Source organism: Mirounga angustirostris, unplaced genomic scaffold (assembly GCF_029215605.1).
Source record: "Mirounga angustirostris isolate CCGP_5_RB_7025 unplaced genomic scaffold, mMirAng1.0.hap1 SCAF_1, whole genome shotgun sequence".
Taxonomy (NCBI): Eukaryota; Metazoa; Chordata; class Mammalia; order Carnivora; family Phocidae; genus Mirounga; species Mirounga angustirostris.
In genome coordinates, this window is record NW_026991709.1 from 27,511,075 (window position 1) to 27,534,613 (window position 23,539).

At 35.7% G+C, this 23,539-nt stretch overlaps 1 protein-coding gene across 7 annotated transcripts in view; it reads right to left on the minus strand.

The window, feature by feature from the left end:
• USP25 (ubiquitin specific peptidase 25) overlaps positions 1-23,539 on the minus strand; it is a 132,216-nt gene that overhangs the window by 44,975 nt on the left and 63,702 nt on the right. For all 7 annotated transcript variants that reach the window (XM_045902649.3, XM_045902648.3, XM_064580083.1 and 4 more), the window contains 8 exons: positions 23,200-23,337; positions 21,507-21,583; positions 14,535-14,608; positions 9,770-9,918; positions 3,981-4,108; positions 3,501-3,596; positions 2,017-2,175; positions 1,198-1,424 (listed from right to left, as the gene is read on the minus strand). In XM_045902649.3, the coding sequence (XP_045758605.1) occupies positions 1,198-1,424; positions 2,017-2,175; positions 3,501-3,596; positions 3,981-4,108; positions 9,770-9,918; positions 14,535-14,608; positions 21,507-21,583; positions 23,200-23,337 (1,048 nt within the window). The remainder of the gene's footprint in view (positions 1-1,197; positions 1,425-2,016; positions 2,176-3,500; positions 3,597-3,980; positions 4,109-9,769; positions 9,919-14,534; positions 14,609-21,506; positions 21,584-23,199; positions 23,338-23,539) is intronic.

The window sequence follows — 23,539 nt, forward strand, 5'->3', positions numbered from 1 at the left end:
CATTTATAGCTACTAATGCTAATTGTTAGTTGCCATCATGCCCTATTTATGTTACATTATATTATATTAGGACTGCTCTTTATTTACATATTGTCTATAATGAGTCAAGTTGGGCATCTAAAATCCAACAATCCATATTGTTTAAAATAATTCCAATCTTTTGGTATAAAAGAGTAGCTCCTAGATTTTTCTTTTTTCATAGGATAAAATGAGATGGCAGTAATAGGATATTATATTTTGCCATGTAAGGAAAAATTATAATAAAATAAATATAAATATAATAAAATACTAACATCGCTTCATTTAAAAAAAGAAAAAGGACATTTTAAAAACAGTAAAGTAGCAAAGATATAATTTCAGAATAAAGGAGAGTCCCTTCCAAGAAAGGCCAGATGGCAACTTAACACCAACACATACAAACACACACGTGTACACTCATACTCCCCACAGAGCACCGTCCTCATTTTTCTTATTTTGCTACATGCCAGTTAAAACACATTACAGACTGGCACTGAGCTCACAGATCATATCTGGAAATCTCTGTTAGTGCAGATTTAAAATTAAAATTCACATTTCTGGGGTGCCTGGGTGGCTCAGTTGGTTAAGCATCTGCCTTTGGCTCAGGTCACGATCTCAGGGTCCTGGGATCCAGCCCAGCATTGGGTTCTTGGGCTCCCGGATCGTCAGGGAGTCTGCTTCTCCCTCTCCCCCTGCTCATGCTCTCTCTTTCTCTCTCTCTCTCACAAATAAATAAAATCTTTTAAAAAAATAAAATTCACATTTCTAATTCTTAAATCTAAAAAAAAATTGTTTTATCACTTTAACTCATTACACAAACATTAGGGAGAGGATGTAATTGACAAATACCTAATTTAATTGTATGAGGTTTCACCAATGGAGTAGCTGTGAATACCAGTTTGATATAAATTTAGAGCATTAAATGAGAAAATCAGACCACCTGCTATGTCATTAATCAACTAAGTAGTCCAGAGGAAATCTGTTGGTCTCTCTGAATCTGATATTAAGATCATAAAAACAGGTAGTCAGGCTAGTTTCTCTTATAGAAAACACTTCCTAGGAAAAAAAAATACGTTATAATATTTACATATGAAATCCAAAGGTGATTTCCCTTCTTAATTTTAACATTGTACATATCCATCTGAGGCGACAGTAGCTCTGCTGTGAGAAGCTTCTTACCTCTGGTGTCATTTTCTATTTCTGTCCTCCAGCGATGTAAACAGCTTTCTAGCACAGAAAGCTCTTCTTCTGTTATGTGTCTTGGTGCTGGATGCATGGGCAAATCTGGGGGTATCCGAGACTGAGTGAATGGTTTATGTATTACTGATCTCGATGAAATGGCAGCTATTGATGTAGGTGATGTGCTTGGCAGTTCTGAAGAAGGGGCTCCCTGTTGTTCTGTTGTGCTATATTTTTAAAGCATAAAATAATTATTATTAAACTTTCCGAGTTGAAGCTCTGGACAAAAATTGTGCCAAACACATAGCATTAAATTGGCTTATAATTTCAAAAAGAAAAAGCCTTTAAAAAAAGAGAGAGAGAAATATGTGGATTAATTTAATATCCAATGAGATTCTTAATATATGAGGAATTCATTATTATCAGGATGAAATTGTGGCTTTATAGAAGAAATAGTTTCATCATTTCAATAAATCTTATGTATACCAGAATTATATGATACTGATCAGCTTACATTACAGGAAAAACTAACTTAACAATACTTTCATGGATAAAAGGTGGAAATCTGTACCAAAATAACACATAATTCTGAACAGAAAAAAAATATGAAAATTTCAATCCACAACCATAGAATCTATTGAAACAGTGAACTAAGAAAGCAACCAGAATATACACAATCTTCTAAGTGAATCTAATATGTTTAGAGTCCACTAAAATAAATCACAATGTACATTTTACGAAACCCTCTTTAAAGGCATCAATTACATTACTATGTAATACAAGTAACATAGCTGGCTCTGAATCAGGAAAACTTTTTACCTTGGTAATGTCTGTGGTGTGGAACCACTAGGTGGGGAACTAGCATCAATATCCTCAATGGGAGATGTACAAACAGGTTTACTTGAAGCAAATTCCAATGCATACTGTAGAACATCTACCAAGGGGAATCGTTTGGGACCCGAACCGTAGCTTAAATATCTGTTAACCATAAAATGCATACATGCTTTTAGTTGTATATAAAGCACATTTGCTTGTTTTTAATAATTGTTATAAAACATGATAAAAAACACTTTAATAAATCTTCAACAATGCAATTAATTTTGCTTTCAAATGAAGATGTTAAAACTGAAGATACATTCAAGAAAAAACTTAAATGGTCCCCAAATTAAGGAAAACAAAGTTGATTACAACTGAATGTGTCTGTATCCCGTTATAAATTTTAAATGCTGCTCTAAGGTGTAACCCAATAGGAAAATGAAAACTGACAGTTCCATTTCCTGAGACTGTTTTTATTTTTAGATCTGTCATCTGGTCTCATGATTACGATGGTAACTAATATTATCCTCCTACCTTTTACTACCTCTGATTAGTTTTAATATGATTACTGATACCTTTTAGAAATAAAAATTATTGAAATATAATACATTATTTTTATTTAAAAAGTTTGGGGCTACTAATTTTCAAATTAATACTAAAACAAATACTAAAATACAGATTAATCAGAGGTTGCAAACTGGGATCTCTCAGGCCACATTTCAGCCTGTAGACTTCTAATTACAGAACATCTGACTGTCTAGATTCCAGCGTCTTCTGGGAAGCTATCAAAAACAGTGAGAGATATTCACACATGGCATCACACATGATACCACCCGCTAGTGCAGATGGTAAGCACTCCTTCTCCACAGGGATATGCACTCTAGGCTCCCCTTGCCCACCAGCTTACACTTGACTTGCTTTTCTTCTTAACAAAGTCTCCATGAAGCCCTAGTAGGCATGTGAGTTTGTATCTTCTGTATCAGGCAGAAAAACTCAGTCACCATTCATTTTAATGGAAATCTCAAGAGTGAAGTTTAATCTCATACAAGAAGAAACCTTAGAATTTAGATTAGTTTAACTTTTTTTTTTTTAAAATAATTTCTTCACCCAATGTGGGGCTCAAACTCATGACCCAGAGATCAAGAGTCACATGCTCTACTAACTGAGCCAGCCAGGTGGTCCTTTTTTTGGATTTTTTTTTTTTTAAGATTAGTTTAACTTTGTATGTATTCTCAGCACCATGAGCATTATCAGTGGACAATGAAAATATTTAATTTTAAACACTAAGATAACCACTAATGCCAACTATGAATTATTTTAGTTTCTAACAAACTCAGAACTAAACTATACAAGCAAAATATGAATCCAGAGTAATTACTACTAGAATTATAAATTGCTCAAAGCAAACTTAAAATGAAATATTCCAGAGAGTCACTAAAAATATGACTTCCTATAGTTAGCTTATAATTTCATAAAAGTTACAATACCTTTCTAGTCTTTGTTGTAATACTGTGAGGTAATCTTTTAGTCTCTTGATTTCTTCCCTCTTAATTCTTGTTATTTCTCTGTTTCTGTGCATATATCTATCAGGAAAAAGAAAAATAACAACATTACCATTGTAAATAACATGGAAATAGATACAATATTAAGTCTAGCCAACACAACAAAAGATCAATTCATCTAAAATTCTACAGTGAAATATCAGACAACACAAGAGTACTCCTTAAAATTCTTAACAATTGCAATACCAATACAAAAATAAATTTAACTTCCTTATAACATTATTCCCAGTAACTATACTTTTCTAAATAGAATGAGAACTCCATTTTCCTTGACAAATAGTATTATGCAAAAAAGTAAAGATTAATTCTAAAGAAATTAAGCAAAATTTTTCTCTAAACATAATAATACTTTACTTGGTTACTAAACAGTTTCAAAACTAAGTCATGCTGTATACCAAACCATACCTGTCCAGATACAACACCTGAGGAAATTCTAATTTGTTGTGAATTTTTTCTGGTCTTCCCAATGCCTGATTGAATTCAAATCTTGACAATTCAAATGTTAACACAGGTGGTAGTTTGGTGAACCAATGCTGAAAGAAAACAACAACAAAAAACCTTACTCCCACCTTCTGTTTCCTCCACTGCAGTATTAGGCACATGGTGTCAGCCCTGGCATTTTTATATGTATCATCACAATGCTGACACCACAAACACATGATGAGGTACGCAATTTAGTTAAAGGCCAACTTCTCCCAAAAGTTTTCCACACCTCTTGAAAATTCCAAGGATGGAAATAATACCCAACCAGGGGAAAAAAAAAAATTTCTAACAACTCTCCTTCTTCCATAATAATTTTTTACATTAAAATTTCTAACCTAAAGTGACAGACATTAGTTAAAATTACGGCTTAGTAGCTCAAATTTTCTGGCTTCTTCAATATTATGTCACTATTACTACCAAGAATGGTACATATACTTATTAATCAACCACACTTCAAAAACCTTGACAAAGAAACTTGTAGATGTAGTAAACACACACACACACACAAATTTATTTTTACAGCGTAAATGATCACAATTCTTACTAAAAACTAGGAACTGATATTCCCTTGTTTTAAATTTAATTTTCCTACTGGAATTCTGACTAATTTAAGAAAAGATCTATTACTAATATGGAGTTTATACGAATGGTAACTATATTTGATGACTAGTGTTTAACAAATTGAATGCCTCATTGCTATGAGCCAATTCCTCCACAAACTGGCAACTTTTCAGTTAAGCATGAAATGTAACAAAACTACAAAAGGGAATTATTTTCATAAAAAAGATTCCAGTTTTACATAAACATATTTTTAAAGAGAAATGGACAAAAATGTGTGAATCACCAAATACAGAAGTATAAAATAATGTAACAAATATTTTTAAATGCTTATTATAAACCACATAATGTACTACTGTAAAAAGTAACTGCCATACATTACATGGTGTGACATTTTCAAGTGGTACAAAACGGCCACCACACAAATATCAACTAGCTAAGAGCACACTAATTTCAATTCAAACATCCAAAAAAAGCAGAACAGTGCACATCTGGCAAACTGGATTTGACTAAGATCTTGAAAGTTGCTACTTTTCTCTAAATAAAGCTAATAAAAATGGTTATTCAAAACTATTTCTCCCTCCCAAAATGCTAAAGCTTATGTGAATTGAAATTTCCTGAGTTAGACTTGGTTTATCTTTAACAAAAAGTTGAAGTTTAAGAAATGTGTTTTATATGGCTATTAAAACTGAAGTTTACTAGAGGAAGTTACAATCTCAGGAAACAAACTGAGGGTTGCTGGAGTCGGGGGGGGGGGATGGGGTGACTGGGTGATGGATATTGGGGAGGGTATGTGCTATGGTGAGTGCTGTGAATTGTGTAAGACTGATGAATCACAGACCTGTACCTCTGAAACAAATAATACATTATATGTTAAAAAAAAAAGATAGTAGGAAGGGAAAAATGAAGGGGGCGGAATTGAAGGGGGAGACAAACCATGAGAGACGATGGACTCTGAGAAACAAACTGAGGGTTCTAGAGGAAAGGGTGGAGGGGGGATGGGTTAGCCTGGTGATGGGTATTAAAGAGGGCACGTACTGCATGGAGCACTGGGTGTTATACACAAACAATGAATCATGGAACACTACATCAAAAACTAATGATGTAATGTATGGGGATTAACATAACATAGTAAAATTAAAAAAAAAAAAAGACCTAGTATCAGAAGATTCTCTTTAAGTTTTGAAATTTCTTGAGCAAAGTCTGCTTATTTTTTTTGTTCTCACATGGCACTGGAAAGAATTTTACTTAATTCTAATACACACCTAAAATTAGTATTAAGAATTAGAACATACCCCATACATATCACAAAGAAAACTTTTGATGCCTTAGGATAATATTCTCTACTCCATTTTATGATACTAAAATAAGTAAGTAGGTTTCAAGAACTATCACTTTCATATTTTATTGCAGTATTTTAAATGTCACCATTAAAATTAAATAGTTACATACTTTAATTCATGGAAACCTACCATGGCCAATAGAAATAAAATCACCCAAACTGGGGGTATGCTTCTCGGTAGACCATGAAAAGTCCAGGAAATAACTTCCATACCTTAAGAAAGAATGTTCATAATAGTTATGTACTATGTCTCTGTTGTGAATGTATTTCCTTTAACAGCAGTGACAGTTTTTTCCTACAGGAGTGGAAGGATTTTACTTTCTTATTCTAAAGCTGATGGGGATAGGAAGAGATAGCCGGACATTCCCCTAATTCATCTTAGAAAATATATGGGTTTGTCTAGCTCTGTGATTTTAGGATTTTAAGTATAGCAGTATATAACTAGAATTTTAAATATACAACAATGAGATGTTCTTCTTTCAAAATATTATTTTTCCATTCAATAAAAAACTATATTTGCTTCTCCAACTGGTATGCCATGCTGTGAGACACAGGTCATTAAAGGTAAGTATCATGCTTATAGTTTCCATGTCTTTATAAACATTTTATTATTATTTATTATCATATTATATTATATAATGAACCTACAGAAATAATAGATTAGGGTAGTTAGTGAATAAAAAAAATATAATCAACATGGGCAACAAAAGTGCTTTCAAACTTATTATGACTATAAATCTAACTTAGCAAAAATATTTTCCAGAGAGAATTAATCATCTTTATGAGTTGTACTAGCTGACTTTTTATTAATATGTTTTAAATACCTTGCTTTTGTGAGATTACATGAATGCAGGAAGCAGGGGACAGAAAAATCAGACCTACCATTTCAAATTCCCACAGAACATCAAACAAAACCAGGATATAAATCAAGCACGAGAAGCAAACAGTTCCTATCCCAACTTGAAAATTTGTTTTAGTCATTTAATTGGGTTCACCCATTTGCCCTTTTACTCTAAAAGATAAATTTCCCATATAACATCTACATATATCTAATATGGTATATGTAGGTACTGTTTCTCTAGTTTTTCAAGTTCCATAAAGTTTCTTTTAGCACTTTGACTATAACTTAGTACAACTTTGTGAAGGGAACTTTGGCAGTACTTTTATTTTTAAATGAGTATGCCTGGTGACCAAAAAATTCCACTTCTGACTATCTTTCATTCCTAAGTTCTCAAGGGTATTTATAGAAAGACATTCCTTGAAATAATTCTTTGTCCAACTACTGTCTCACAGAAGAATGAAATAAATTTAATTTTAGAAATACAGGCTATGTGATACTATGCAGGTTTTAAAAAGAATGGTGTAAAGCCATATATATTGATGTGGAAGGATGCTCATGATATACTGGTGAGTGAAAAATGCAAGTCACAGGACAGTATGAACAAATACAAATACTTATATGTGCATAGCGATAGTCTAAAAGGAAATGTACCTGAAATTTTTTTGCTCCAATAGGCAATCAAAAAAAAAAACAAAAAAAAACCTCCAGGTTTCCTAGAAAGTTTGATCCATCTATAAATTGCACACCATTTCATTCAAAGTTGTGATTTAGAAAAATATTTTATAAGTAGTTATCTTACATATAATCATTTTTAATTTATTCAGTTATCTCTTGGTACGGCATTCCAGAAATTTAAACTCTTACAGGCCACTGGATATTTTAACATGAGTGATTCAGGAGACTAGAGGTTTTCCTAAATTACTTAACCAGAGCTATTTCAGCAAAAGAGATGTTTCCTGTATCAAAGTAAAATCAGTAACTTTTACTAAATAATAGTTTAAGAGATAAAAGGTATTATCATCAGGGACAATGTTAATTTACAAACAAGCCTAAAATGTTACTCATTGGTGTTTATAGATACTTAAGAAGAAACAGAACAGTTATCCTGAAGGACATAATGAAATAAGACGATAATTTAAGTACACTACTAAAAACTTTTAAGATAGTCTACTTTAGCCAGTGATAGTCTCTTAAATCAGGCTGAATTATTATTGAAACTATTGTGTCCTACAAATCTAGGCAACTAGTAATAGGAATACAGGTAAATGAATTTGCTCTTATTAAGAATGCTTACAAACTGCTGAATTCAGAGGAGACAAACCACTGTATCTGTTAGGCTGGATGTAAAAACCTAGGCAGAAAATATATACGGGCATTCAGAGTATGAAGCCAAAGATGGAGGGCAAACTAGATTTTTTAAAATAAATAATGAAATTCAGATTCAGTATAAAAGCTGGGAATACATAAGAAGGATCATTTACCAATAAACCAATGTATATTTCACTTACAAGCTACTTTGACAGTGTAAGGAAAATGCCATCCCTTTTCCTGCCCAAACCCATCCTTTTGTTTAATAGAAAAGAGATCACACTTTAGGCAAGGGGTCTGCTTTCCTGTTCCATTATGGGATGCTGACAGAGTCCCAATATTTAGAGACCAATCAGTAAAATAAATAAGCTTAATTTAAATATTCTTAATTGGAGGTCTATCTGGGAATCACTGGTGGAGCTCTTGGGCCCAAGTACCACATTCCTACCCTATATTCAGATTTGACAGCTTTGAAGTAGGGCCTAGGCATCTGCTGAGAATCACTTATGTAGGTGATCTATGATGTAGAGAGAAAAACTACCTCAAATATTTTCTCTCTCTTTCCCTCCCTCTCCCCCTCTTAAAAAAAAAAAAAAAGCCAGAAAATAGTAAATGTAATTTATTTTTTTTATTTGGGTATATAAGGGAAGAGAAGGAAATGAGGATGAAGTTACAACAGGAAAGAGTTAATTATCTTTTTTAAAAAGCACATATTCAGATAAAAGCAATTTATTTTCAAAGATACAAGAACTCAGTCCCTGTTTAGAAAAACACAGAGATATCATCACCTAACATTTATTAAGCACCCATTTGGGGATAAAGTCCTCAGAAACTTTTTTGATAACACTGAGACATTTCATTCATTCAGTCAATAAATGTGTATTATGTAATTCTATTTGCAGTCACCATATTATCCACTAGAGATATAATAGAGAATGACAAAGATGAAGATCCCTACCCTCATGCATGGAACTTACAAGTAGACAACTACCAGCAACTGCTTAATGAGAACTGATTTTGGAGCAAATGGTCTGTCCTTTGCCTTCCATTATAGTAACACATAAGGATGAATATATGTGTGGGTGGATGGATATATAGATGAAACTAACAACATGAATAAAGAAAGAGAGAAATGGGTGGCAAGACAGACCAGTGGAAACAAACAGGTTTATATTTTTTAAGTTTTATCTTTCCTGAGAAAGCAAGTTATTCCATCTGCCCTTCATGCAATTATATAGCAATTTTACAAAAAAAAAAAAAAAAAAATAGGAATCTAGACAAATTCCAACACTATTTGATATAAGTAACATATGTCTATATAAAATTCCACCCTAATTTCAGTGTTTTTCTTTTTTACTTCCAGGACTGGCACATTACAGCGACTGGTACCTTCCCTAAAAAGTCTAAACAGCCTCAACAGTATCCTAAAAGAGGATTTTAACAGAAATTTTTAAGCTAAATTGTTAAGTGAGAATTTAACATAGATTACAGACATGTTTGTGCCAGTTTCCCAAATGTCTAAACTACCATAATTAAATCCAAACACGTAATCTGAGTATTCTCTGTTATTAGGCAGCTATATAATTAGGGCCCTAGATTGTGCTTTACCGCACTGTTAAGAAAGACCTAGGGAGAGAGGAATAATGAAGATGCTAAACTCACCTCTTGGCCCGATTTTCCTGAATTCTCTGAATGTAAGGACTCAATTTCTCCTTCAATCATAGCAGCTTCTAGGCACTCATGTAGATCTTTGAATCCATTGACCTGAAGCGGGTACTGACCAAACATTTCAGTATTTTCAAATTTTTTACCTATAGGAGAAGGGAAAGTTAACTGTTACTCAATATGGCCTTTTAGCCACTAAAAGTAAATGTGTATATGAATTACCTCCTGAACCTGAAAACCATCACTCTATGTTCCACAGGGTAGTCACTGTCATTTCCTTGTTGGTTTATACACGCATATATGCACATTCACATCCAGCCATAGATATCAATTACACACCTTATGTATGTAAGTGATCACACGTATGCGTGTGTGTATATGTGTGTGTATATGTGTGTGTATGTGTGTGTGTACATATATTCTTTCAAAAAATACCTAAGGACAAGATACTATGCTAAACACTGAGAATATGTATAACAGTGAACAAAAGAGATACATATGGTCTCTGAGCTGAGGAAACTCTTAGCCTCTTTTGGAAGAAAGGCATTACATTATGTACATTAACTGTACATATAATTATGAACAAAAAATTATCTATCCTTGTGTTATAAAATGTGTGGTGAGACAGTGCTGTGAGAGGGTATAAAAAGGAGAGCTAACCTAGTCTTTAGGGCTGGAGGGTAGAGCAGGGAAGACTTCCACAGCAAAATGACATTTACACTGAGACTTGAATGCTGAGTAGGAGTTATCCAGGCCAGACCGTCTGGGTGCTGTAGAGAATTCTTGGCCAAGGAATAATACACACAGAGACTTTAAGGATGCAAAGAACATGGCCTGCTTGAAGAATTAAGGGGAGGACATTATAACTTAGGGGAGCAATGGGAAGATGACAATAAAGAATTAGGTAGGGGGTCAAAATCTACAAAAAGTCTTATAAACCCTTGTTAAGAATTATTTTTCTCAGTATATTCTGATTAACAGAAAGTCACTGTGAATAGTTAAACCTGGGAATAAAGGGATCAGATTCATGTCTCTGATGAAACATCCTTATGGCTTCTGTGTTAAGTGGGTGATAGGAGACTATTATAGAATCCATCCAGAAATAAAGGCAATGTGGAATACGGTGTTAATAGTAAAAGTGTACAAAAGCAGATGAAATTACACAAACATTTATATACATATTCAGGAAGGAGTAAATATGATTGACTGGTGGCTGGCTCACTGGCAAGACGGGGGGCAGAAGAGTAAGGAAGGTATCAAGAATGATATTCGATTTCCATCATAAACAACTGACTTGAAAGGCTCTCCACTAAAGAGCGAGCGGAGAATTTTTTTTCCACTTGTTTTAACGTAGTAGTGGCAATCGTTGTTTTAGAATGGCCCATGGGATTTCAAGTTGAGAAGAGAGTTGGATATGAGTCTGTAACTAAAATTAATCTTCTGGTCTGAAGCTGTAACTGAGAGAATCGCTGGCTCCTGACAGCAGTTAATCAAGGGAGTGAATGAGACTGCCAAGGGAACTGGCAGACAGGAAAAGGCAGGGGGGTGTGAGCTGAGGTCCAAGGATCTCCTACCCTTAGGTAAAAGAAGAGGCTTTAAGTACCCACAGCAGGAAAAAAAAAAACAAGAGAATATGGTGCCACAGAAGCCAGGGAAGTGTTTTTAAGGACAGAATATAGGAAAGAGGAAAAGGAAGAGAGTAAATAGCATGAATAGTTGATAAGAGTTCAGTATGAGAACTGAGTGGGACCTGGCAGCCTTGAATACATGCTGGAAATTGATAACCTTAGAAAGATCCCTTTTACAAGGGGTCTGGGGCCAGAAGCAATAGCGGGATGTGTTGAATAATGGGGATTTAGCAGGTAAAAACAAACTCCTCTCTTGAAAGGGGCTTAACTGAATAAGATTAACTGAAAAAGACTGTGGGAAAGGAGTTCTTTTTTGTTTAAGATGTGAATTACCAAACCATGTCTAAATACTGTTGAGGAAAACAGTAGAGGGCAAAGCTGAAGATACAAGAAAAAAGCAAGATAATGGAGAGAGTCAGGTCTGATTGAAAGCATGCAAGGATGAGATTCTGAGCACATATAAACAACAGCCTTCTGATAGAAGACTGAATAATTCTTTATTATCTGGAGGGACAAATAAAAAGAATGTGGTAGAGGTAGGAATGGATGGAGGTTGTGGAGCCTGAAGCTCACGTATTTGAGAAAGTTGTGTTTAAGTACAACAAAAGTTAAATACAACAAAATTACAAACACAAAATTAGATTCAGGACCTTAGGACCTACAGCTAGATTTCAACAGCTTCATAGCAAATCCATAAAATCTGTGGGAAGGTCTTTCTCAGAGAATGAAGAGCCAGAGAAGTTAGATTAGAAGTAGAAAAGATAAAAATCATTATTGCAGAAAATGGGATAGAAGACAGTGATTTAACAAAACAAGTATGACTGCCAGTAGTGTTACAGGATTCGGTCCAGTGAAGCTTAGTTATCTACTACAAATTCATGATCCATTTAGTTAGCCCATTTGAGTGATTATTCCCCAGTAATAGTCAGGTACTCAGTGCACACAGAGAGGAGATGAATAGCTCAGTGATGGTCAGAGAATAGCCACAGAGGGAATGGGGGGAAAGGGAGTGTTAGATGTTTATAAGAATGATCATAATGGGCAAAGAAGGAAGAAAAGGGCCAAGAGGAACAAAATGAAGGGGTCAACAGACTAGATATTCTGGAAAAATTGAGGAACTTTTGCAATGAGAGCACTTTAGTAAACAAACAAAAAGTACCTCCAATTGAGAGTTGCTGGTCTAAAAGAAAGCATTAGGAAGACATATGTAAAAGTGATTAAGAAAGAGCTTGAAAGCAAATTATTTTTACTGAAGCAAATATATAGTTCACCTGGAAATGTATTAAAACCACATTGGAATATTATGCAGCCATCAAAAGGAATGAAATCTTGCCATTTGCAATGACGTGGACGGAGCTGGAGGGTATCATGCTGAGCGAAATAAGTCAATCAGAGAAAGACATGTATCATGTGATCTCACTGATATGAGGGATTCTTAATCTCAGGAAACAAACTGAGGGTTCTGGAGTGGCAGGGATGGGAGGGATGGGGTGGCTGGGTGATAGACACTGGGTAGGGTATGTGCTATGGTGAGTGCTGTGAATTGTGTAAGACTGTTGAATCACAGACCTGTACCTCTGAAACAAATAATATATGTTAAAAAAAAAAAAGAAGAAGATAGCAGGAAGGGAAAAATGAAGGGGGGGAAATCAGAGGGGGAGACAAACCATGAGAGACTATGGACTGAGAAACAAACTGAGGGTTCTGGGGGGCGGGGGGATGGGTTAGCCTGGTGATGGGTATTAAAGAGGGCACGTACTGAATGGAGCACTGGATGTTATACGTAAACAATGACTCATGGAACACTACATCAAAAACTAATGATGTAATGTATGGTGATTAACATAACAATAAATTTTTTAAAAAAAGAATGAAAAAAGTTATAAATAAATAAATAAATAAATAAATAAATAAATAAAACCACATCTATGTCTCACGATAGTTTGAAACAACTTATATCCAGTACAAGGACTTCAACACTGATTGACTGACAAATTATTTCAATAAATCACTTTTAAGAATCCAGGTAACACAAGCAGAAAGATATAAATAGTGCACAGTCATCACCTGATTAGAGCTACTCTATTGTTTCAAATACATTGTTCTACTTCAAGTAAAAATCAGTATAGACAGTATGGACATCCCAAATTGGGAAGTAATGTCCTATGTAAAATATTCCACTATTTATGTAAAGAATATTTAGTATTTGAGGCAAAAAAAAAAAAAAAAAGTACAGACACTTCAGTGTAACATTTTAAATGCCTGACTAAATCCTGAGTTATTATCTGCCTTTTTCTGAATCCCAAACTATAAAATTATATTCAAACAAAACTTCATAAGAATCCATTACTTAAGATACTGAAGGAAAACCAATTTTTCAAATTTTATACTTCAGGTGATTTGAGCTAACTTTCCAAAAGTTGATGGACTGGGCCACTCGGAAGATTTGGAAAGTTTTTCAAATATTTCAAATTTTTTCAAAAGTTCATGCTTTGGGATTTAGTAATTATTATTATTTGAAGTACATTTAATGAGTCAGTTCCCTTCCCTTTATTAGGAAAAAAAAATCTGGTCAGACCCAGATTTTAAGTAATAGGCACTTAGGATAGATGGGAGTAGTATCACTCTTAAATGATTTTTCAAAAGATAAGAGTATGATTCTTTCTTGAAAACTAGAGCCTAAAGAATTTTATAATCACCTGAGAAATGTAAAACCTTAACTATACTAAATTGTTAAATTATTAAATGCAGCTTTCAACATTCATAGAGTTGAAACCCTCAAAAACAGTAACCATCCTACCAAAACCAGTATTCAACTCCAATATTATTTTCAAAATCAACTGCCCCCTTAATTCCCTGTACCCCAACAATTCACAGAATCACAGAAGTTTTCTCAGCCAAAGGACATCAGGATAACTATCAATTAGCATGTGATAATACACCCTGTACCTTCTTTTTCATTCACTCAATTCAATGTTTTCTTATAAATGATTAGTAGTAGCAGTGCAACAGGAACTACTAGACAGAGTAAATCAAATTAAAATTAAAAACCATTCAACAAGCTAGGAGTCACTATCAAGACAAAAGCTAATACTTCTTCAAATGTCATAAAGAGTAAACATGTGTCACCGTACCTTCAAGTACTCCCACAGCAAGGAATCTTCCATAGAACAACTCTACCATGGGGTTCTTTGGCTTCTCTTCATCCCTAAAGCACGGTAAAAAATACAAATGTGGTTATAATTTTTGGACCTGTAAGTAATAAAACATTCAAAGAACAATAGTACATGCCAAGATGGTAACATTTAGGCTGTTGTCACTCATTCAGCGCTCTTGACATTACCTTGGACAAGGCACTTAAATTTATTCTTCCATTTTTTCACCTGTCAACTGAGGCTAATAATAGTGACTGAACTCAAACGGCTGTTGTAAGGGTTAAAATGAGCTGCTGCCTGGGACGACATTACAAGAGGACCTGACACAGTCTGTGTTCATGGAGCGCCTGATCTTTCTATTACCATTGTGCATTTCAATCTCCCACTTTTAGTCTGTACAATACATGCTTATTTGGACTTGCTGGGAAGAAAGAAAAGCCCCTCTTGGAGTACTTTTCTATAAAACTTTAACATGTCATTTCCCACATTTAAATAAAAGAGTGCACACCACTCAAAAATAGCAGCTATCACCAATGAAGGAGCACAGCACTAGCTCTGACCCACAGCAGCTCAGGAGCTACTCCTTTTTTCATGCTACAGGCACGATTAGGCATTTGTGAATTTTCCAAATTCTTTAACATACACATTGTTTTTTTTTTCTTTTTTCGCTTGAAGTAAACAGAAGTTAACAATTTTTTAACCTTTTCTTTTTATGTTTTGTTCTCTGTGGTCTGAAAACAGTTTATCTTGGCATTACTACATAAAGTGTGTGGTATCCACAACTGTGTACAGAATTTATCTTCATGCATTTTGTGTTTAAACCAGTAAAACCGATTTGCTAAAAAAGCGGGGGGAAGGACATGGTCTTTTTATAAATGTAGTGCATTGCATCATCATTTACTCCTTTAAACAACTGGTGGGAAGCACTTCACTTACTCCTCACAACAATGCTCTGAGGTAGGATGGTAGTTGTTCGAGATACTCAAAAAGATTTCTGGCCCTCTACTTCCAGATATGTGGTTAAGATGTACTTTCCCACTCAAATTTTATTTAAATTTTAAAAATGTGAATTGTGGTAAGATACACATAACACAAAATTTACATCCACCCATTTTTAAGTGTTTGGTGGGTAGTGTTAAGTATATTCATATTGTTGTGCAACCCATCTCCAGGAGTCTTCTCATCTTGTAAAACTGAAACTCTACACTCACTGAACAACTCCACATTTCTCCCTCCCTGGCAACCACTGTTCTTACTCACTGTTTGAGTTTTACAACTCCTGACACATCATGTAAGTGGCATGCAGTGTTTTGTCTTTTTGTGACTGGCTTATTTCACTTAGCATCCATGTTGTAGCATGTGTCAGAATTTCCTTCTTTTTTAAGGATGTTGCACTGTATGTATGCCCCATTTTGTTTATCTATTCATCCATGGACAGTGGGTGCTTTCCACCCTTTGGCTATTGTGAATAATGCTGCTATGAACATGGGTGTACAAACATCTCCTCAAGACCCTGCTATCAATTCTTAGTATATTCCCCAGCAGTGGATTTGTTGGATCATATGGTTAATCTTTTTCTCAGCTTTATGAGGCATAAGTGACAAAGTTTAAAGCATACAATGTGATGATATGATATACATATACACTGTGAAAGGACTCCCTCCTTCAAATAGCAATTCTATTTTTAATCTTTTGAAAAGCCACCGTGATGTTTCACATCCCCATCAGTAGTGCACAAGGGTTCCAATTTCTTCACATCCTTGCCAACACCTGCAATTTTCTGGGGTTTTTTGATAGTAGCCATCCTAATGGGTATAAGGTGTTCCCACTCACTTTCAAGTTAGGCAGACCACATGACTTGCTTTGCCCAACAACATGTGAGCACAAGTGATGTATGGTACAAACTTTGAGAGCCAGTGTACTTTCGTTGGCATGGTAACCCCAGAAAGGGTGATGAGGGGAAGCGTCTGTCACGGAGGGCCCTGAATGAAAGAACGAGCAGAGCCCCTTGCTCACACGCACAGGACACATCATCTAACAATATGATATAAGCCTGCAAGGTTTGGGGGTTGTTGCCACTGGACTATCTAGCCTATTCTGACTGATAACAGGTAGTACAATTACTTCTGTTTTACTGATAATAAAGGTGTAGGGCAGGTTAAGTCACTTGCCCAAATTCACACCATTGGTAAGAAATCAAGCTACAAAGTGAACACAAATCGGACTCCAAAATCAATGTATCCTCTCCGACTACATATACTTATTCTTTGGGCATTTTAACTCTATGGGAAAAATTTATTTCATACCTTATATATCTTATACTGTGCGAATAAAAAGGACTTGAGACTGACATGGGTGAGAGGAACGATCCAAAGATTGTCTCTCTTGATGTAAAAATCTATCAATCTTTAGATGTAAATATTAGTGGAAATCTCCTTTCCATGGCCTCTTATTTTAATGTAGAAAATCAACATCCCTTACTGCCACACACATGTAAAGAGCAATGACTTAACAGGTTGGTGACTTTGCCAGAAGGAACTGGATGTTGAGTGGCTCTATAAATTCTGAACTTTCTTTCCAAATCTCTTCTCAAACCTTCCTGCCTGAATTTTAGCCTCCTCTCCACTGGTCTGTGGTAAACAGACATTCCCTAAAGAGTCAGGTAGGAATCTTCCAGAAATTGTTTACTTTGTCCTTCTTTCCAACCTCTAAGAGGTCCTATTCTTCATCTGGCATTTAAACTGTGAATCTCAGGGGCCCAGACTGGTTATGCCAACAGAAATATAAGGAATAAAAGTGAAGAGCAATTAAAAAGACACGAGACTCCTATAATAGAAATGATCTACAGGGGTGCCTGGATGGCTCAGTCAGTTGAGCATCCACTCTTGGTTTGGCTCAGGTCATGATCTCAGGGTCCTGAGATCGAGCCCTGCGTTGGGCTCCATGCTCAGCGGGGAGTCTGCTTGAGATTCTCTTCCTCTCCCTCTGGTCCTCTCCTCACTTGCACATGCACCCGCTCTCTCTCTAAAATAAATAAACCTTAAAAAAAAAAGAAAAAAAAAGAGAGAGACCCACCATTTACATGAAAGCAGTAGTAAAGACAGACTGACACAAATATCAAAGGCCAAAAGAAATCACTACAGAAAACTTGTATCAGGGACATCTTACCCTTGGGAATTACATTGGCAAGGAAGTTCAAAGGTCTAGGGTAGCTGATAGAGCAAACTAGAATGCTTTGGGTCAGAGCTTCCCGATCTTTTTAATACCATTGGTATATCATATGCAGAGAACTTTAAGGTAAAAAAATATATTTTCTCGGGCGCCTGGGTGGCTCAGTCGTTAAGCGTCTGCCTTCGGCTCAGGTCATGATCCCAGGGTCCTGGGATCCAGCCCCACATCGGGCTCCCTGCTCCGCGGGAAGCCTGCTTCTCCCTCTCCCACTCCCCCTGCTTGTGTTCCCTCTCTCGCTGTGTCTCTCTCTGTCAAATAAATAAATAAAATCTTAAAAAAAAAAATATATATATATATATATATATATATTTTCTCATGATCACAGAAATAGGATCAATATCTCCACAATCCATAATCTGGCTAGCCATGGTACACCAACTGGAAAGCTCTGTTCTATACAGGGAGAGCACAGAGATTCAAAAACAGTTTTAGTGGGATGCCTGGGTGGTTCAGTGGGTTAAGCATCTGCCTTCGGCTCAGGTCATGATCCCAGGGTCCCGGGATCGAGTCCCACATCGGGCTCCTTGCTCAGCGGGGAGCCTGCTTCTCCCTCTGCCTGCTGCTCCCCGCCTTGTGCTCGCTTACTCTCTGACAAAATCTTTTAAAACAACAACAACAACAAAACAGTTTTAGCTCCACAAACAGTAAACAACAGAAAATGATGGGGAAATGAACAAGGAGAACATATTTCAAATAAACTTAAGATTTCATATGAACTGGAATGGAAAAGTTCTAGCTTCTTTTAAAACAGTTTTAGAAAAAAAGGGAGATAATTTGTTAGTTACTAGATCAGAAGAGGTGACTAGAACCCAAAGAAAATTAACAAGTAAATAAATAATAAGCAGTATCTCCAAAATCAGCATAAAATGACCCCCTCAGAAGGAACATGGATTTAGGCACTCTTCTGAGGCTACAGATAAAAAGCAATTGGGGGTCATGTACTGAAGACAGGATACACTAAATGAAGTGCTTATAGAAAATCTGGATAGATTTGAGAGGAGGAACTAGGGATTTCAGGGTAAAACACTCAAAGAATTACTGAGAAAACCTCAAAGACTCCGTTATCACAGATGAAGATACAGATACTGTCCACACTCTGAGGAAATACATGGAATGAATTTTTGGTATGAGAACTCTAAGGAAAAATACAAGGGACATGAGCTGTACTAGAGAGGGACCAGGGTGGACAACTCTCATTAGTGAATCACTAACTCTCACTATGAGGAGCCTATCAAGACAATATCAGAGGAGCAAGTTAGAGAAAAACAAATGTAAAGGCCAGAAAACAAATGAAAAGAACAGGAAGAAAAGACAGGCATCCATCAAACAGGGCTGGCTCTGCATGAGATAGAGGCTAAGAAGCAGGTTAAACTTAAAAATTCAGCCAAACCTTCCTAAAGGAATAAAAAATATATATGCATGTGCACTTTATTGGCATATGCCACCCAGAAAGAAATGCGGCAGAAAGAAATATACTCTAGGCCCAGAACATGCAAAAGCTGAGGAAAGAGTGTCTCTTCACTGGATGTTGGGACTCAGCTTTCATATGCAGCAACAGCAGATTCATGCCAGGAATCTGATGGGGAGATTTTCCAGATGAAAGTAACACGAAGAGAGAAGCTAATCTGAAGAAAAGAAAGAAACTAACCTAAGAGGAGAGTTTCCCAGGCCTAAGCAATTCCACAGCAAAAGGCAATGAGCACAACCACTGTGGCACAAAAATAAGTCACTCAGAGCCACAAACTGAAGAAGCTCATACGGAAAATGCAACTAAAACTTTTGGTGGACAAGAAAGAAGATGAGGACCAGAGATGTCAGCATCATAAACTTCTAAACATGCCAAAAAGGAAGCAGCTTTCAAATGCCCCATTCCAAGACAAAATTTAGCAAAAATAGAATTTTTTTTCCTCAAACACTGTAAACATAGCATCATAATTAATTTCAGAGATTTCCCCCAACTTAGTTTAAGTTCACATATAATTGTCAGCAAGCAATTAGCCCTCAATGACAGGCATCCAGGCAGAATTAAAACCAATGATTTGCTGTTTACAGCATATCCTGAAATTTCTGCTACAGACTTTGGCAACAACTTGACTCTGGACCGCACAAAGTTCCGGGAATATTATATAGTTGGACTGAGAGCTAAAGGGCTGAAGTTTTGCTTTAGTTCTACAATTTCCAAGGTAAGAGACCATTCAGTGTTAATCATGTGTGTCCTAATAACCCTCTGAAATCTAGAATTCAAGCGCATGAAACTGACCATCTGAAGGACTGAAGGAACTATACACACCCAAGTGAGGGAACCGGCTGCAGGTTCTATGCAGGCACAGAAATAACATGCCTATAGCTGAGAATGAACAAACTCAGAGACTCAGAAGTGACTTTTATTTTTTGTTAGACTGCAACCACAAAGGCAAAAAAAAAATCTGATTTTCAAATATAAAATTTCTTTGGACTTACCTTAAAGATTAAGGGAAGGGGCACCTGGGAAGCTCAACTGGTTAAGCATCTGACTCTTTTTTTTTTTTTTAAAGATTTTATTTATTTTAGAGAGAGAGAGAGCACTCATGAGCACAGAGCAAGGGGAGGGGCAGAGCGTAAGAACTCAAGCAGCCTTCCCACTGACTGCAGAGCCTGACAAGAAGCTGGATCTCACGATCCTGAGATCATGACCTGAGCTGAAATCCAGAGTCGGACACTTAACCAACTGAGCCACCCAGGGGCCCCAAAGCATCAGACTCTTGACGCTGAGCATGGAACCTGCTTAAGATTCTCTCTCCCTCTGTCCCCCCCTGCTCTCACTCTCTCTCTCAGGAACAAAAAAAACAAAACAAAAAACCTCAAGGGAATATATGAACTTACTTTTCAACTGAGAATTGGAGAATGAAATGAGGAAGTCTAGATCTATATTAACATTTGGAGGTATCTCTTATTAACACTGTGTAAGTAGAATATTTTTTACTTTAATTTAGTCTCACTGCAGACCTGTCATAATGATGTTTCCCGAACAGTAAAGCTGGCTGTAATTTAAAAATAAGAAAAAAGAGAAGGGAGAGAATTTTCAGCCTTGGATTTCTACCTGCCTTCTAGGTAGAAGACCTTCTAGGCAGGTCTACTACCTGCATCTTGTTGGATCACACCTGAACCTATAGTGGTAAATGATCCACCAGTGTTTTATAAAGATACACAAAGGAACCAATGGTTGATATTAGGAGAGTGGCCTCATGGGAATGGGAGTAGAACCATCCTGAAAGTATGCAGATTTCTTAAATAACCAAAGTCTTATTGGTTCAACCTGATGGACAGAAAATAAAAAGCTAGAAAATACTGAGGAACTTCATATCCTTGTTGTTTTGATTCCATCTGAAAGGACTTCATCAGAAGTAACACTCCTGGTATCTTGCCCCACCACTAACCCATTCTTCCTCATGAAAAAGAGACCGTTGAATCCAAGGAAAAGACCTGGGCATGTGGGATTAGCCCTTTCAGGGGCTGCTTCTTAGATCTTTCTGGCAAGATTCTAATCTTACAGTAGAAATCTAAAGCTACTCAGCATTTAGGCCACAAATTTCAAACAACTTTTCAATACAGGTAACGTTTGGGTTCCCATACATCTCTCAGTTTTCTATTTCTCCATAGACACTGATACATAAAAGAGAAAAAAAATGAATTATTTATCAATCTCCTAAAACTCCATCACTAAATTTCATGGTAACTTACGTCTCTTCTTCAGCCTTCATTTGGAAGGCATCTTCTAACCAATCTAATAATTTGTGTGTAAACTCACTCACATCTTGCTGTGGAAAGAAAAAAAAAGTCTTGTTGATATTTGAGCCTACTAATAAAAATACTAAATATTGCAACATAAAACTTATAGTCACATCAAACATAAAATTACTGACTCCTCACAAAAATATCATATGAAATGTTTCAGATCAAATACAAGAAATATTTATAACCTAACCAGAGAATAAAATCAGTACCTGAGAAAAATAAGCATTATATTGATAGTCACAGTGACAGGGTTTCACTATGGGAAAATAAATATAAATTTATTATGTTACATATAATATATGCAATATTATATATACACACATATATATAAATTCTAACTTACAAATGAGATTTTTTAAAAATAAAGAGTTCTCTAATGAATCTTCATAAAATGAAGGACCCACATTACCAAAGAGCTCTTCATTATATAGACTGTTACTGGCTTCTTAGAAGGAAGACATGTTTTTCAGCAATTCATTTTCTGAATTCAACTTTTACACACTTTTTAAGCCACATCCACTTTTATTAAGATATGTTAACCTGGACAGGTTTAGTCTAATCAATCACTGACTCCCTGACTATCAAGTCCACCATCTCATGGCCTTCAAACGAATTCTCCATTCAGAACTAGCACCTACATCATCCTTGGCCATCCCTTCTTTCAGTGCTAGTTCGCCTAACATGGAAAAACAGGAATAGGCAGTGACAGGTATATTCATCAGCTACCATAATTCTTTCAATAATGTGAGGTGGAACACAGAAAATAGGTTCATCCAGAACCTAGGGAGGAAAAAAATAAACCAATCCTACTAAGACTGGGTTCATCAAAGACGGATCAATCAGTGTAAAGCAATCTGCCTTTATTTATCAAAATAGCCCCAAGTATTAAACAAATTTACTATCATATATTTTTCTAGCTATAAGTTTTCTAAAGAGCAGCTGGGTCAATCCATTCACCTTTAAAATGTTGAAACTTGGATCTAAGAAGCTTAAGGAAATTGTTCCAAAGCCATATAGCTAAAGACAACTAAACTCAGCACAAAAATTCAGTTATAAACATCCATACCAACTGTAGTGGGTTAAATAGTGGCCCGCCAAAATATATGTCCACCTGGGACCTAAAGATGTAATCTTATTTAGAATATGGGTCTTTGAAGATGTAATTAAGGTAAAGATTCTCAACATGAGATCTACACAAAGATTGGAAAATAAAAGCAACAATAACACAGTTAATGTAGTTCAGAGTTCTAAGTAATTAAGGAAACTACCATGCCAACAAAAATAGGCATACCAAAAGCATGTATACTATACTGGCCTTGGGTTTATCACACATTCGTGAAGATTTATAACTAACATTTTTGAACATCCCTAATTTTACCCACTGTTTTCACTTATTAATTTCTATCACAACATAAATTACAGCTTCATTTATCTTAACACTTTCCAAGATCACTGTTACTTTTTTCTTAACTTAAAAGCAAATCTTCCAAATAAGCAATGTTTTAAATGGCTACAACTTATTTTTAATAAAGAGGAATAACAATATCTTCAATTGTCATGTGTCTGAAAAAAATGCTTAAGGTATGACCAGATTAAATAAAATACAAACATTAATAAGTAAGTAAGTAAAAAAGGCTACCTGCTGGGAGTCATTTGATTTGAAAGCGTCCTTAAGAATTTCAACTGCTCTTGATGGATCAACATATTTCCTTTTAGTACCAATAAGAAGTGCAAATAGATACCGCAGCTCACGCATAAAAGGCAAATTCCGATGCTCCTATTGGGGGAAAAAAAACCCTTAAGTGAAGATTAACAAAATCTTTACTGGTAAACAGATATTCATTTTAATAAACCAAAAACTTAACTAATATTGATTAGGGAGGAGTCCAGCACTCCTACATCATAATTAAAGAGTGTTGTGACCTAGGACACTCAATGGAGTCGAGGACGAAAACAGCAGAGGACCTAGGCTTAGCTCA